Source organism: Cucurbitaria berberidis (assembly GCF_010015615.1).
Source record: "Cucurbitaria berberidis CBS 394.84 unplaced genomic scaffold K460scaffold_2, whole genome shotgun sequence".
In the NCBI taxonomy this organism is placed as follows: Eukaryota; Fungi; Ascomycota; class Dothideomycetes; order Pleosporales; family Cucurbitariaceae; genus Cucurbitaria; species Cucurbitaria berberidis.
In genome coordinates, this window is record NW_024468936.1 from 868,766 (window position 1) to 881,956 (window position 13,191).

The 13,191-nt window shown below is 49.0% G+C and overlaps 6 protein-coding genes across 6 annotated transcripts; 5 read left to right on the forward strand and 1 right to left on the reverse strand.

The window, feature by feature from the left end:
* The first annotated feature begins 664 nt into the window (after window positions 1-664).
* On the forward strand, window positions 665-2,131 carry K460DRAFT_54860 (uncharacterized protein). Its single transcript, XM_040938507.1, has 2 exons — window positions 665-911; window positions 977-2,131. Exon 2 carries the CDS (start codon window positions 1,130-1,132, stop codon window positions 2,015-2,017), a length of 888 nt encoding a protein of 295 aa, XP_040789749.1. The 5' UTR covers window positions 665-911; window positions 977-1,129; the 3' UTR covers window positions 2,018-2,131.
* A 311-nt stretch (window positions 2,132-2,442) lies between these two features.
* On the forward strand, window positions 2,443-5,032 carry K460DRAFT_413983 (uncharacterized protein). The gene is made up of 2 exons (XM_040937648.1): window positions 2,443-2,881; window positions 2,941-5,032. Exons 1-2 carry the CDS (start codon window positions 2,787-2,789, stop codon window positions 4,721-4,723), a joined length of 1,878 nt encoding a protein of 625 aa, XP_040789750.1. The 5' UTR covers window positions 2,443-2,786; the 3' UTR covers window positions 4,724-5,032.
* Window positions 5,033-6,178: 1,146 nt separating this feature from the next.
* On the forward strand, window positions 6,179-6,550 carry K460DRAFT_247971 (uncharacterized protein; the record flags this gene model as incomplete). Its single annotated transcript, XM_040927363.1, has 1 exon — window positions 6,179-6,550. A coding segment is annotated over one exon (372 nt), but the record flags the coding sequence as incomplete, so codon positions are not given.
* Window positions 6,551-7,313: 763 nt separating this feature from the next.
* Window positions 7,314-8,190, forward strand: K460DRAFT_280998 (uncharacterized protein; the record flags this gene model as incomplete). Its single annotated transcript, XM_040928455.1, has 2 exons — window positions 7,314-7,656; window positions 7,691-8,190. Coding segments are annotated over 2 exons (843 nt in total), but the record flags the coding sequence as incomplete, so codon positions are not given.
* A 93-nt stretch (window positions 8,191-8,283) lies between these two features.
* K460DRAFT_277727 (uncharacterized protein) lies at window positions 8,284-9,198 on the forward strand (the record flags this gene model as incomplete). Its single annotated transcript, XM_040928198.1, has 1 exon — window positions 8,284-9,198. One exon carries the CDS (start codon window positions 8,284-8,286, stop codon window positions 9,196-9,198), a length of 915 nt encoding a protein of 304 aa, XP_040789753.1.
* Window positions 9,199-9,245: 47 nt separating this feature from the next.
* K460DRAFT_306124 (Cullin-domain-containing protein) lies at window positions 9,246-12,595 on the reverse strand. The gene is made up of 5 exons (XM_040930025.1): window positions 11,888-12,595; window positions 11,373-11,838; window positions 10,678-11,322; window positions 10,199-10,621; window positions 9,246-10,147 (listed from the first exon to the last, which is right to left on the reverse strand). The coding sequence occupies exons 1-5, from the start codon at window positions 12,566-12,568 to the stop codon at window positions 9,726-9,728; spliced, it is 2,637 nt and encodes an 878-aa protein (XP_040789754.1). The 5' UTR covers window positions 12,569-12,595; the 3' UTR covers window positions 9,246-9,725.
* Between the last annotated feature and the right edge of the window lie 596 nt (window positions 12,596-13,191).

Genomic DNA, 13,191 nt, shown 5'->3' on the forward strand with positions numbered 1-13,191 from the left:
TTCTGGGATTGGGTCAGATGATAATGAAGCCGGTGGCGAGGCGAAACGCGGAGAGAGACGGAATGTTCAACAAGAGGGCGCACCGGATAATCTGAAAACTTCACCGTCACCAGACTATGGGCTGCCTTGCCTCTGCACCGTTGACGAAAGTCTAGAACCCTCCTGGACGGCTCCCGGTGTTACTGTGACACCGCGAGAGGATGTTAGATTCTCCAAGTCAAAAGGCCAAAATGGTCCGCATATATTAAATCAAATCGAGAATAAGCCTGTCGACGAAAAAGAAGACGAGGGAATTGACCTCGACTGGGACTCTTTATATCGCAAAGAGTACGAGAAGAGGCCCGATCATCTCGATTCTCTATATACGTTCTGCGATATTTGCCAATTACCGTTCTCCGAACAGATGAGGCACTCAATCCGATGTAGTTCCGAGGAGAGCATCAGACACGAGGACGATGCGCCAACTCCAGCGATCACAAGGGGGCGGTCTTCTTGTAAGCGAGCGAAAACTCCTCACCAGGTTGAAGATGAACCAGAACTTATCAAGGCCAATGAGTTCCCTTTTCCAATCGTCGAGGATCCAGACCCACGACTGAGAGGCGGTGCTGCATTCGACGACGACCCTGAGTATGATGGCGAAGATTGGCGACCTGAATGGTCCCATCTTGCAAGTCAGACTCATTGCTCAGGCTGTCAGTGCCGGACCTTTCGTAACTCCCACACATTGTCAACCAAGACTGTAATAAGACCTTCCTCACCTATCGACCGCCATTTCAGTCCTCGGCGTCGAATTCGGACCCCGGACTTTCAGGACCAGAACGGCAACGTCAAGCGCGATCTTGGGCGTTCTGGGTACGAACAAGAGCAGCATGATCTGAGAATGTTGAATTCCATCTCGCGAAGAGCTACAGGTGAGTCTATCCATCAATTATACCACCATGGTGTCTCAAGGCCCGGGAAGCTGACTCGCTCAAAGACAAATCGGCTTTCTAGGCTGGAAGGGCTGAGCGTCGGACACGGGCAAGCTGTTGGAGGATTAGAATCAAGCACTGGTCCAGAGCGAAACCAAGTTTTGCATGATAGCCATTTATGTGAGAATATAGATGACGGAAGCTCAGAATACAAGGTTATGAGATGGTTAGAGAACCCTAGACCGGCGCCGCCTCCTCCATCGATTCATCGGACGCCGTCTGGACGGGGCAACAACCCTGTGGTGCAAAACCGAAGCGTGGTGTACATCAAAGCAAAGAAGATGATGCAAGACAGAGCTACAGACCAAGGTCTTACGGTATCAACTCGTTCTTCAAGTCGCCGAGCATTGTATAAACCAAGCGGAAATCAGAGCTTCCACACCAGACAGTCTAATAGCAGTTCGAAAAGGTCAGCCACGCAGCTATCCTTGTGCAAGCAACTTGCAACGCTTTTGCGTATCTTAAGAAACTACATTAAACAGCTCCTCAGACTCACTGGATCGAAATTGCCTCGGCCTCCGCCGTCACAGCGCGCCAAATCGAAACCAATTCCTCCACCCCCAGTATCACTCGATCCAAAAACACGCAAGACCGAATGTCGTGAAGTTAACTCGTCGGGAAGGAAACTTGATGCGCATATCGACAAACCGCTTCCGCCAATGCCGAGAGCATTCAGTCATTCTGGTTCAATCGAGTCCTTGTACTCGGTCCCGACTTGCTCCGTTCCACCCATGCCGCCACCGCCACCGCCGTTGAAGAGTAACCTCAAGGCCCGAGATGAAGACGCATCTACACAGCAGCAGGAGATTAATAATTACATGAACCGCGCGGTCGTGATGCAAGACTCGACTCATTGGGTACCACCGACCGTTGCCGGACCTTCTGACCCTACTAGGGAGATGAGAATGTGGTCTGATTGGAAGGAGAAGCTGGAACGTAGAAATATGGAGTATGATGGTATGATGGCTCCCCGTAGTGGGGAGTGGTTTATGCGGTGGTGCGAGGGTGGTGAGGGTTGGATATCTGTCGGAGCAGAGGGGAATTGAGGGTGAGTGTGGTCTTTGAGTTGTGTGCCCTGAAGTCGTCGATATTTCTGTTCTACTCAAGGCACACTCTAGAATGCGCTTGTAGCATGTCGCTCATTAACTCATATTTCCCCAGGTTGTTCTTTATATATATTTTCATCTCGATATAAATCATATAGCCTTGGCAAATTCTTAGCCCTTCCATTCAAGTTATGGCGGAGTGCTGTTGCAGTTGCGCTATATAGGCGAGGGACGGGTGAGATGCGTTTGCGTGCCACCCTAGCGAAAAATCTCAACAGGTTGCCGTTCACCCAATCGCGCAGGTGCTCGAAACACTCCTTGTCCACACCACGCTTGACATGCATAACAGCAGTCGGAATCTATCAAAAGCGCATGTTTCAGCTCACCTTCCCACCTCGGGTCCTTTGGTCGGTGTGGATATTGCTGTCGCCTTCTGGACGAACAAGTCTTCACCACTATACATCAAATGTAGGAACGATAACTCCTTATCGTGTACAACGGAAGGCTGCGCCAAGCACTGCAACCGGTGTGCGGGGTAATTGGAAAGTATCGCATTCTGCCTCGCGTTGACGTGGTGGATTATAAGTGGCTTTCATCGGCGCGTAGGCTTTAGTAACTGTACGACTGGATTGGCGCCCGGGCACGCTTCTGCCTAAGTATGCGGCGCAGCCTGCTCGGCATATAAACTGAACTGTGCCAGCACTTACATGTCAATTGCTTCAATTTGATCAACTTCTGAATTCTCAGGGAGTCTCTATCAACATTCGCAATGGCTAAGAAAGTCCCGAAAAAGAAGCAGCCAGCGCCTCCACCAGCGCCTCCACCGGACCCTCTCTTACCTTTGGATCCACGACCAAAGACCTGGTCAGACACAGTTTCCTTATTATACTGACCGATGCATGTCTAACTAATCGTGTGTACAGTCCATATGCAGAAACTCCTATCACGCTTTGTATCGGCCCAGAAAGAAAACAGTACTATGTCCCAAACAGCCTTTTGCAAAATCCAGATTGGGTCAATTTCCCTCACTCATGGGGGGGAAACATACATTTGTCCGATGTGGATGAAGGAACTGGCCATGTACTAGTTCATTACTTGTACACTGGGGCTTACCAGACACTCAACGATATGGAGTCCTCCACTCTCAAGAAAGGAATCATTGAATTCAGGAGAGCCCTTTTGGCGTACATCGCGGCGAAGAAATATAGTCTACATGGCCTAAAGAATCTGGCCAGGGACGAAGTCAAACGTTTCGGCGCCGAGTTAGACATCTTCGACATCGTTGAAGCTATCAATAACGACTTCTCAAAGATGCCCGATAATGTCGCGTGGTTCCATCGCTACTTGGACAAGAAAGTTCAGGCCACCTTCGAAGAAGATCACACAATATTCGCAAACGACGACTTCTTCGATTGTATCAGCAATGCCGCTCTAACCAAAGTTCTGGCAAAATGCGTGGTACAGCTCTACAACAAAAAGGTCTCATACATGCTCAACGCAGATAGGGAGCCTGTCATGGAGACAGCTGAAGATTATACCCCGGATACCCAAACTACAGTCAACGAAGAACCTCGGGCGGAAGCGTGGTGTGCCGATAATGAAGCCCCTGCCGAAGAATGTATCCCCGAAGCTGCGATTGAAGGCGAAGCATGTTATCCTGACAATGAAGTCATTAACGAAGAGTATCCTCCTGCCCAAGAGTATCCTCCTCCTGCCGAAGAGTGTCCTATTGATGCGACTCCCACCCAAGAGACCTTAATCGAAGAGCCTGTCGCTGCCGAGGAGTCTTCTGTCTTGGACTTTGATACGTTTGGTGCAGTACCCACTGAATTGACACCGGTGATCGAAGAGCGTCCATCCGAACCTGATGAATGGGGTCTTTTCGAAGCTGCTAGGGAGAAGAGGAAGAGGATGAGCAAGAAGGAAACTAGGGCGGCACCAAAGATCGAGGAGTCAGCGCTACCGCCACCGCCACCGCCATTTGAACCTGAGTTGGAATTTCAGGCGGAACATGTAACAGAGCCAGAATCTCTCATGGCTGAACAGACGAAGCATGATATCTGGGGCACTTGGGAATCTTCCGGCACAATCAAAGAAGACCGCACATTTGCTGCGGTGCCTGGGGGTTCCTGGTGCTCTACTCCAGTACCTCTAAGCTCCTTCGGCACAACCACAAATGACACTACGTTTGCTGCGGTACCTGATCCGTCTGTTGAGAAGCCGAGTTCCGTACACCCACCGCCGGTAGCGGAAAATAAGGGAAACGATCCTGGGTCAAATTTGGCGGCGACCACGAAGATAAAAAAACTCCACAAGAGCAAGAAATTCAAGAAGAGCAAGAAGCATATTGTTCATGATGATCCTCCCCCACATCCCCCTGACGTCCCTGAGGCCGAACCTGAACCGTTTCCCGAACCCAAATTTGGACCTGTATTTGACGATCCAGGTGAGCCAGTAGCAGAAACTTTCCAACCCGATGAAGTAGATATGCTCGTTAAAAATGGCCATGGCGATCTTATCGGGGACCCAGAACAGCCTGTCGAGGCTGACAAGGAAATATGCCCCCTTCGCGCCAAGCATTTGCTTGAAGGAGACATGTGGAAAAGCTGTGAACAATGCCGGGCTTTGTTGCGCCAAATTGCTATCGAAATTGCCCGCAAGGATCTTGTAAATGAGGATGGATACGAGGTAGTGGGCCGGGTGTAGATAAAGAGATAGGAGAGATGCGGATGATCAGACTGTGGGCATTCTTATCTGCTACTTCTGTAGGCCGCAGTATTACTAGTTAGATTTAGTTCTATAGTTACTCCGACTAAATTTTTGCATTGCGGTACTATACTGTTTATTGTGTTGCAACACTGCTTTGCGATTTGTATAGAACTCCTTGAGCTTTACAACTTTCTCTTAGATGGTAGAGGAAAACCGTTTAGCATTTTCTATACGGCTTGCTATATGCCTCTAATCTTCTTCAACTCTCAATATGATCGTTGTCTGTAGGTATAATCGAAATAGATGCCTCTCTTTGGTTGTGTGTTCGCTGTGTGTCTGTATTGCTAAGCAGACTAAGAGTAATAAACAGCTACAGAGGATAGGTTTGAGTCAAGGTGATATGTTTCAAGTATTGTTGTGAACATCGGATAGACCAGGGACGTAAGATATATGGTGCATTGGCATTGCCACAAAACCTTTGCTATTTATACACTTACTCACATTGTTATCAATTCACCCAATAAACAATTAATGAGAGCAACCAGCTGCGACAGTAATATGAAAACATCCCATGCTAGAAGCTTGTGACGTGTTTCATTGTTCTGGCGGGGAATAACAGTAGAGATGAAGGTGCCAATAAACAGCCAACATGCTTGACCTATGAGGTTGGAGGCACAGATGATACGCTGTTATGTCAAGTCTCATGGGCCAAACGACACGGTAGTACAGCCATAACATCGCAGCACTGGAGGAGAGCGCGTCGCCAAGTGAAACAGCTTGCACCATCGGCATTTGTAAATTACCGACACATTTATTTGAACAACACTTAGGACATTCTGACTTAGCTTTCTACCTTGAATCCCCCGCATGCCGAAAGCCTCTCTCAAGCTCTAAGCTAGACGTGTAACTGTCATATCCTCGTGCAGTGGCTCGCAAATAGGCGGCTTCGCTTACTTCGTCCTGGTGTGCGCCATATCATCCCAATAGGCAACACAGAAAACGAGTTTGCCCTTGACGGCTTTGCGTTCATGAATTGCACTCGCAAGTGGTAAGGACCAATGGATTGAAACTTGGACAAGAATTCTAATTTGAAGCCAGGAAATGTTTCGCTCTGCACTTCAACTACGACGCTTTCCGCCGAGGTTGCCGACAGTGACTCTAGTTGGTGCGAGGTCCAGCATGGTCCCAGGTCACAATGATTTCATTACATGTGGAGAAAGTGGCACTTTGACACGTCTGGCACCGAAGCTGGATGATGTTTTCACCCAAAGCCGAAATCTCTACATTTATTCCGAGTCTACCTATCGCAAGGTCTACAGAAATGGTCGTAGCGAGGAGATTGTATTCATCCCGTGTTTTCCACCTCCAGGCTACGTGTTTTTGCCCTCTGGTGGTGCCTTCATTACTCGGAGGTGCCGCGAGCTCGCGCAGACAGTGTATGCCGTGTATCGCCCTAAAAGTCGGGAAAGGTGTGCTACGCAGGTCGGCCTCCATGTTCCGAGGGATGTCTTCAAACAAGCTGAAGCTGAATTCAGATTAAAGAGAGCGAGGGTACAGGAAAAGTTGTGCCAGAATCTTGAAAAGACGTACCCTAGGGTGCCCCCTGCTGATAGGAATAAGCTTCACCGTCTTATTGCTTCTCAGGCGCCTGATATGATTGGGAATGCAGGGTTAGCACGTATCAAGATCATAGTGCGCGATTATGTTCATGATAATTACACACGATTCAAGGATCTTGCTGCTTTTTACGGAGACAGTCGAGATACCGAAGTCAGCGCTCGGGCGCATTGTAAAGTTGAGAAAATTCTAGCCTGTTGGAGTGGTGAGAGTGAGGAAGAGAAGTAGTCAAATACGGCGATGCTATTGCTGGCAATAGAAAGTTCAAGAGATTGTCGTTCCGCCCATGGAGGCTCGTCTCAAACAGAAAACACGATATGAACGTCGTTCAAACCCGACATTCATCACTACCTTGTTCCCTTCTCATTCCTGTACTACCTAGTATCAAGTTACAGTCGTATCTGCAATGAAATGTTTAAGATACTGTGCAAGTTGACATACCTCAATGATGCCTATATTGTATCTGCAACCCAAAGCTCCAGTACTTCCAGTAACCTTCTCGGGCCACTAAGGTTGGTTAAATACTAAGAGGTGTTCAGGAAACCATATTGATCAACTAACTAATACTGCATTGAGAACAACTATTCTTTGGAGGCAATACACGTTGCACTACAGGGTGGGAGCTTAATGCGGCTAGGATATGTGTCGTGCCGTCTTACGATTGGGAGTACTTGTCGCCAAGACCTGTGCTGAGCGCGTCATGCTTCTTAGCGAGCATAATGACGTATAACCCTTGGTTGAGGTATCACAGTAATCACATTGTGAGGGGTAAGGATTTTGAATCGGAAAGTATGCCATAGTAGCGAATTGTACGCAGTAGACCTGGAGCGCAGGCATGCACAGGATGCAAGGATCAGGCTGACATATATACTGGTATGTTACCATTTCTAGCAGATATCATATTCAAATATCCATGGAAAATACCTTTGTTCCATTTTGACCAAATGCTAAGTAGCCATTTACGCGGAGGATGGCTGTACAATGTGGCGCACTTACAGAGAATATAGCTCTATTAGCGCTATGCGATACTACGCTTGAACCTATGATCGAGGATCACCCACCTCCCGAAAAGTCTCCCGAAATTGATAGCTATAAGCTTTCTTTCCAGCATGAGCAACAAGTCACCGAAGCATTCGCAGTACTTCTGGCAAATACAGATGATCCGAACAAAGTAGGGGCAATTTGCCTAGAAGAACAACCCGATGGACTCTTGATCAGAACAGCCGTGAACTCGGGAGATCAGAAAGATAGGAAGGCAAGCTTCGAAAGAATAGCTAGAGCTCTAGAGAGCTGCACTGCAGGTCCGTCGGCTCGTCTTCGCTTATGCAGTATACTCATGTGGACCAGAACGAGATGAAGAGACCTTCTTTGGAGAAATCATAGCTGCTTGCCAATCAAGATTACTTGGTCGACTCCGATCATCCAATGCAAAGCCTGCCCGAAAGGCTGGCAAGCAGGCAATCCTTACAAAACTATGCGATGGTGTGAGGCTTCTTGACGGATTTCCAACCCGGCCCCCTCAACTTGCGTTGGTAAAGAATCATATATCCTTACTAGAGGATGCTTTCACGAGGCTAGAGTCTCTATCTTACGTTGACGCCCATTCAGAACCTGGAAGACAGATTCTTAAATCGATTCTCTTGAGCATTGAACAGATGCTAGCATCCACTGACATCAAAACCCTCCTGGGGTTGATACCCAAGAATATCCCCGCGTGGTCTGGAATAGCCAGCCAGAGCTTGGCCAGAAGCTTGAAAAGTCTTGCTCAATACCAGGATGCAGCTCACTACCTTCTCAGAAGAGCTTGTAGAGACCCGACATTTCGTCATCTCCGTATAGCAGACGTGCCTAGTAAATTGTTTCCTCAGAGTCCGGTCAGTCAAGAGCCCACCTCGGTTACTACAGGCCTGTTCACTCGTTGTCATGAAGAAAAGTCAAAAATGCAGGGAGGGCTCCAATCCAAGTTTGGAAACAGGTTGAAGAGGAAGAGGGCCGAAATTGAGTTTTGCATTCGCTCGCACGCTCAAACATCGAAGAGAGTTCATGCAGAAATCCAGTTGCTGTTCTACTACGAAGCGAGCAGTGCTACGTCCCTGCGCCCGCGGATCATATGCTCTAATAAACATGCCTGCTTCTTATGCAATCTTTTCATCAGGGCGCACGGAAAGTTTCATATCCGCAGCTGCCATGGTAGATTGTACCCTAGCTGGAGGATCCCTCTTCTCAAAGAAGTCCAGTTGTCAGAACAGTCCGAGATATGGATGCAGCAATCCTTAGACAGACTAAATCATCTTCTAGAGGAAAAGATCAGGGAATACTTAGACCGCCCACGGCTTAGGATCTCAGATCCGACTGAGAGCGTTATCTTCATACCTGGGACATGTTCGCCCTCTGCAGTATCGATAGTGTCGTCATTGAATCCTATCCGCGAGGACGCAAATACGACAGCCACAGACCTCGGTCAGAAGGATATTGTATTCACCAGGCCCGCGAAGTTGCAGTATCTAGATCATGGCCAACTTATCAGCATACATCTGTACCCGAGGTTGCCAATACGAATTCATACTCGCTGTATTCACCTAGAGCTCACGTACGAATTGGCCTGCGTTATAGCCTCCAGTTCCTCGTCCACGATATCTTCTGGATATGAGCCACATTCAAGCGACACTGGGCTACTCGTGCAAGTAGAGTGTATTGATGGTGGCGACCCACAAGTCTTTCCAGGCCCAGGACCAGTCTTTGATCTTAGCTCACCTTGGTGCTCCAAGGAGGTTCCCGATAGCATTCTGTTCGGCGAATTAGGGTTGGTACTAAAGAAGAGGAATGATGTCATTTCCGTTCGAGTTCTGCAATGAAAACGATACCTCTGGATCATTGAACGGTTTTTCTTCCAAAGCATGTACACAAGTTCCATCCAGGGCCAGATGATGCGCCACTCTCCAAATCTCTAGATAACTTTGGTCTCCATGACCTTGAACCATTCAGTCTTGCCAAAATGCCGCAAGATAGCTTTCCCAATGAGTAAAGAACTACCATGGCAGCAACGAACAACATAGGCGGTCAGAGCAACACTCCTGTCTCCCCATAAAGACCGTTGGACCACCTCCATCAATCCTGCCCCCAATACCCACCCGGACGATTCACCCCGAAGCATGACCAATGGGCACTAGAGTGTAGCAAGACCATGCAGTGATTGGTAGAGACTACGGACGACTTCGAGGGGTTCTCCCTTTTGAGAAACGCTATGTAGTGCAAGAGAGAGTTTAGCCGTAAAGGCATTTAGATGTAATTGCTCACGCTATACAAACACTGGTCGCTCCCGCTTCCATCTTCTTCCTTTCGACCGCATATCTTCGCACAAGACTTGCCAGTCTGTTTCCTCTTACGCAATATAAGCATACAGCCCATCGTCCTCCCTCTCTAGGAATTCCTTCTCAATGAGCCGGTCGATATTCTTCTTGATCCCGCTAACTTCCAGTGTGCCCCTAGTCCTCGTCGCTTTGATCGTCTCGCTGACCAGTTCCGCATGACTGATTCTCTTCCTCGCCTTCAATATCCTCACAATCGCCGCTTGCGTTTCGTAATTTCTATCAGCTGCGACGCGCTCGTGCGTTTCTTTGTTTTCCTGAGGCGTCTCTTTGAGCTGTACGGTGTTGATTTTGATGCGGTATTTGGGGTCACTGAAGGTGTTGTCGAGAGTGAATGTGTCGGTAGGGTTGATGTCGCGGCCTTTGGGGTGCTTGGTTAGGGGCCGGAGTTTTGCGCAAGCGAGCGATTGTAGTGTACGGTTTAGCTCAGGCGTTGCTGCTAGGGGTTAGCGATGACATAAGTTGGGCAGGCGAAGAGATGACTTACGTAGTCCTGTGGCTTCTTTCAGGTAGTTGTAATCGATATGCTCCCCCTCCTTTAGACCATTGAAGAGGAGAAGGACGATGGCCTGGAAGGAAGAAACCACAAACTCCTTGTTCCCTTTAGGGAATTTTGCTTTGACCTGACAATGTGCGAGTGCATGTTTGAACTCTAGTTTGCGGCCAGAATGCTTCACCTTGTAGTGTGCTTCAAACTTATCAATGGCGGATTTGATTTGTGGGGGAAGAATAACAGGGACGGTGGGGTATGTTGGCCAAGCTGATGCTGAGAGAACATTGACGCTCATGTCGAGGCTCAGCTTTTCGTTGCGCGCTTCACTTATGTTCTTGTAGGAAGCCATTTCCTCGCGTGAGAGTTCGATGTCGCGGAACATTTGCTCCAAGTTGGCGGTAAAACCAGCACCGCACTCTGGAGAGACATTAGCACATTCTATCGCCAGGAAAGATTCACTTGTAGGAATTTACCAATCTTCAGTCTTGACAGCATACTCCTCTCCGCGTCCGCGCTTGCACTTCGACCCATCAGCAACCGCCGCGCAAGATCCTTCTTGTAGAAAGCCTCGAAGACAGCCTTGCCGTGCACGAAGCGGAAGAGATCGAGCACTTGATCCAGCTGGTTATTGACCTCGGTATCTTCATCAAAGACGACTTCCTCGTTCTCCTCTACGGCCTCTGCAGCAGCCGGCTTTTCTGCTTTCCGGCTCAATTGCGCTGGTATGGCCTTCGCACCACCTCTTAGTAGCATATCGACATACTTTGCGATCATCTCGCCGGTCTTGGAGTTGTCGGTACCCCAACTAGCATTCGTTTTCTTTGTCTTGTTCATGAACGCCTCGAAGGATTCTCGTAGCCCGTGACCGATCTCCGAATTCCGATGGAAAGCCACTTTCCATAACGTGTCTAGTTGACGTTTTAGACTGAGCAGTTGAACAACCATGGTATCCTGCTCTTTCTCATTGAATACGATAGCTGTGCCTTCGTCTTCGATCCACTTCATGAATCCTGATCGCAGATTGGCACCAAGCTTTCGCCGTTCGAGGAGAGTATATAGCAGTTCGAGGTCTTCGACGGCATTGAGTTCGAGGAGGTCAGCGAACTCATCTTGATTGGCTGCGAAAGCGTTAGCGGTGTCTACCAGGTAGTGTATGCAGGAAACGCACTTAGTCTCGGCTCCTTTCTCGATACCAAATGGTCCTCGAGCAGTGTGAGAAGATCGCGTTTCGTTGTGTTCGGGAGGCTGAACATTTCCACTCTCCGCATCTCGCGATCCATAAGCGCTCTTGCACTTCGGACATACTCCGGCAACGACTTCTCTGTGCTCTCAGCGTCGGCCCACTTCATAACGTACTCCTGACTAAATTCCAACATGCGTGGCTCGAAGTCTTTCGTGTATACTTGCATTTCATGGAACATGTTGACCGTTTTGGAGAACATTTCGCTATCAAGATCACTGCCGGTTCGATCGGCCGCGACGAGATCGCAAGCACCATCTACAATGCGTTTGTTGAGCTTCGCGTGCTCAAATATTGTGGTCCGGAAGAGGGTAATGGAGATTTCGCGAAGGGATTCGTGCCGTGGGAGCAGGTAGGCGCGGTCGAGATAGCAGAAAATCCAGTCGAGGTATTTCTGCAGTTTGTCAGTATGCGGCCTACTGTTCCTTAGTAGGCAAACTCACCACTTGACCGTTCCACACCGCCCATGCCTGCAGCGTCGCCCTCAGCACATCGATATTCGTCCTGCCTAAGCTCTCCTTGACCTTCGCCTTTAGACTCCCACCCACATAGTCCCGGCATTTTATGACCAGCCGCTCCTTGACGTCCTTGGCCATGTTTTGGCGGCAGATATTCTCCACGCCTCTATACAGCTCCTCGAGGCTGAAATCGATGTCCTCCTGCCTGAAGATGGTATCCAGAGCCTTCTCGATCTTCTGCCACGTTTGGTCTAAAAAGACCCTGGGATCCACCTTTCTGGTCGGCTTGAAGTTCTTGACCAGCAATCGCTTCGGGCCACTGGCATGCATGTTCGGTGCCGGCTTGCGTAGCCCATTGCGTAGACCGTTAGCCTTCGCGGGGCTGTTGTCCGGACTTGAGGTAACGTCCACCACCTCGGCGGTGATCGATGCATCCGCTCTTTTGCTGGGGAAATGGTACATGTCTGCCGTACTCATGTTGCTTATTGGAGCGGGAGGTGCGGAAACCTCGGCGCCAGCTACTGGGGAGCTCCCCCGCCGTGTGCGCTTGTTGGTTGGTGACAGCGGAGCTGCGGCGGCGGCGTTGGGCTTTGATTGGGTCGTAAAGAGTTCTTTGATAGTTTTGGCAGAGTGCTTTCGTTTCAGCGGCCCTGGATTAGCGGACATTGGGCGGGTGTGGAGAAGGAAGTGTGGTTGCGGAGCTCTAGACGTTAAAGCCGCGGTGATAGCAGAAGGCCAGGATGACGCGCCTGGTCTAAACCACTTTAGGCTGTATTGTGACCTATAGATATCGATAACGAAATGCTATGAGTTTCACGACACTCTCGCAAACGCGCAAAACACGCGGTGCAGACGTTCGCTAAGGCTAGCAGGTGTGAGACTTCGCGTGGCACTCGGAAGCTCCTGGAGTTTAGGTCGCCACCGAGGCTGGTGTACATGGTTGCGCAGAGCTGTCACCTGTGTGTAACCTGCATTCAGACGATACCACTCAATTATTGAGGACATGGTTACTGGGTCAGGTTCCTAGGAGATTGGACATGACCATCGAATGTGTTCTACTAAGAAAATTCTCTATTTTCCTATATTACATTCGAATGTTTTCAAGTTATTCATTAACATTCATCAGCTACAAGCCTAAAGCATATCCCCCGGAGATTGTCAAATGTCATAGATAGGTTTCTCTCTACCTATTACAAAATGGCAATCAATGAACGAACTCGATTTCGGGAATCTGTAGTGCAGCGTTTCATTTGCTCTGCTTTTGGACGGAAGCACGTGCTTTCCTCGGG

What these genes read in the sequence shown, in the direction of transcription:
- K460DRAFT_54860 (XM_040938507.1), top strand. Translation starts at nt 1,130, where the DNA reads ATGAGATGGTTAGAGAACCCTAGACCGGCGCCGCCTCCTCCATCGATT.
- K460DRAFT_413983 (XM_040937648.1), top strand. Translation starts at nt 2,787, where the DNA reads ATGGCTAAGAAAGTCCCGAAAAAGAAGCAGCCAGCGCCTCCACCAGCG. An exon ending in GATCCACGACCAAAGACCTG is followed by an intron (nt 2,882 to 2,940) that starts GTCAGACACAGT and finishes TCGTGTGTACAG; the next exon opens with TCCATATGCAGAAACTCCTA.
- K460DRAFT_306124 (XM_040930025.1), bottom strand. Translation starts at nt 12,568, where the DNA reads ATGTCCGCTAATCCAGGGCCGCTGAAACGAAAGCACTCTGCCAAAACT. An exon ending in GAGAAAGGAGCCGAGACTAA is followed by an intron (nt 11,323 to 11,372) that starts GTGCGTTTCCTG and finishes ACGCTTTCGCAG; the next exon opens with CCAATCAAGATGAGTTCGCT. An exon ending in GAAAGAAGCCACAGGACTAC is followed by an intron (nt 10,148 to 10,198) that starts GTAAGTCATCTC and finishes AACCCCTAGCAG; the next exon opens with CAACGCCTGAGCTAAACCGT.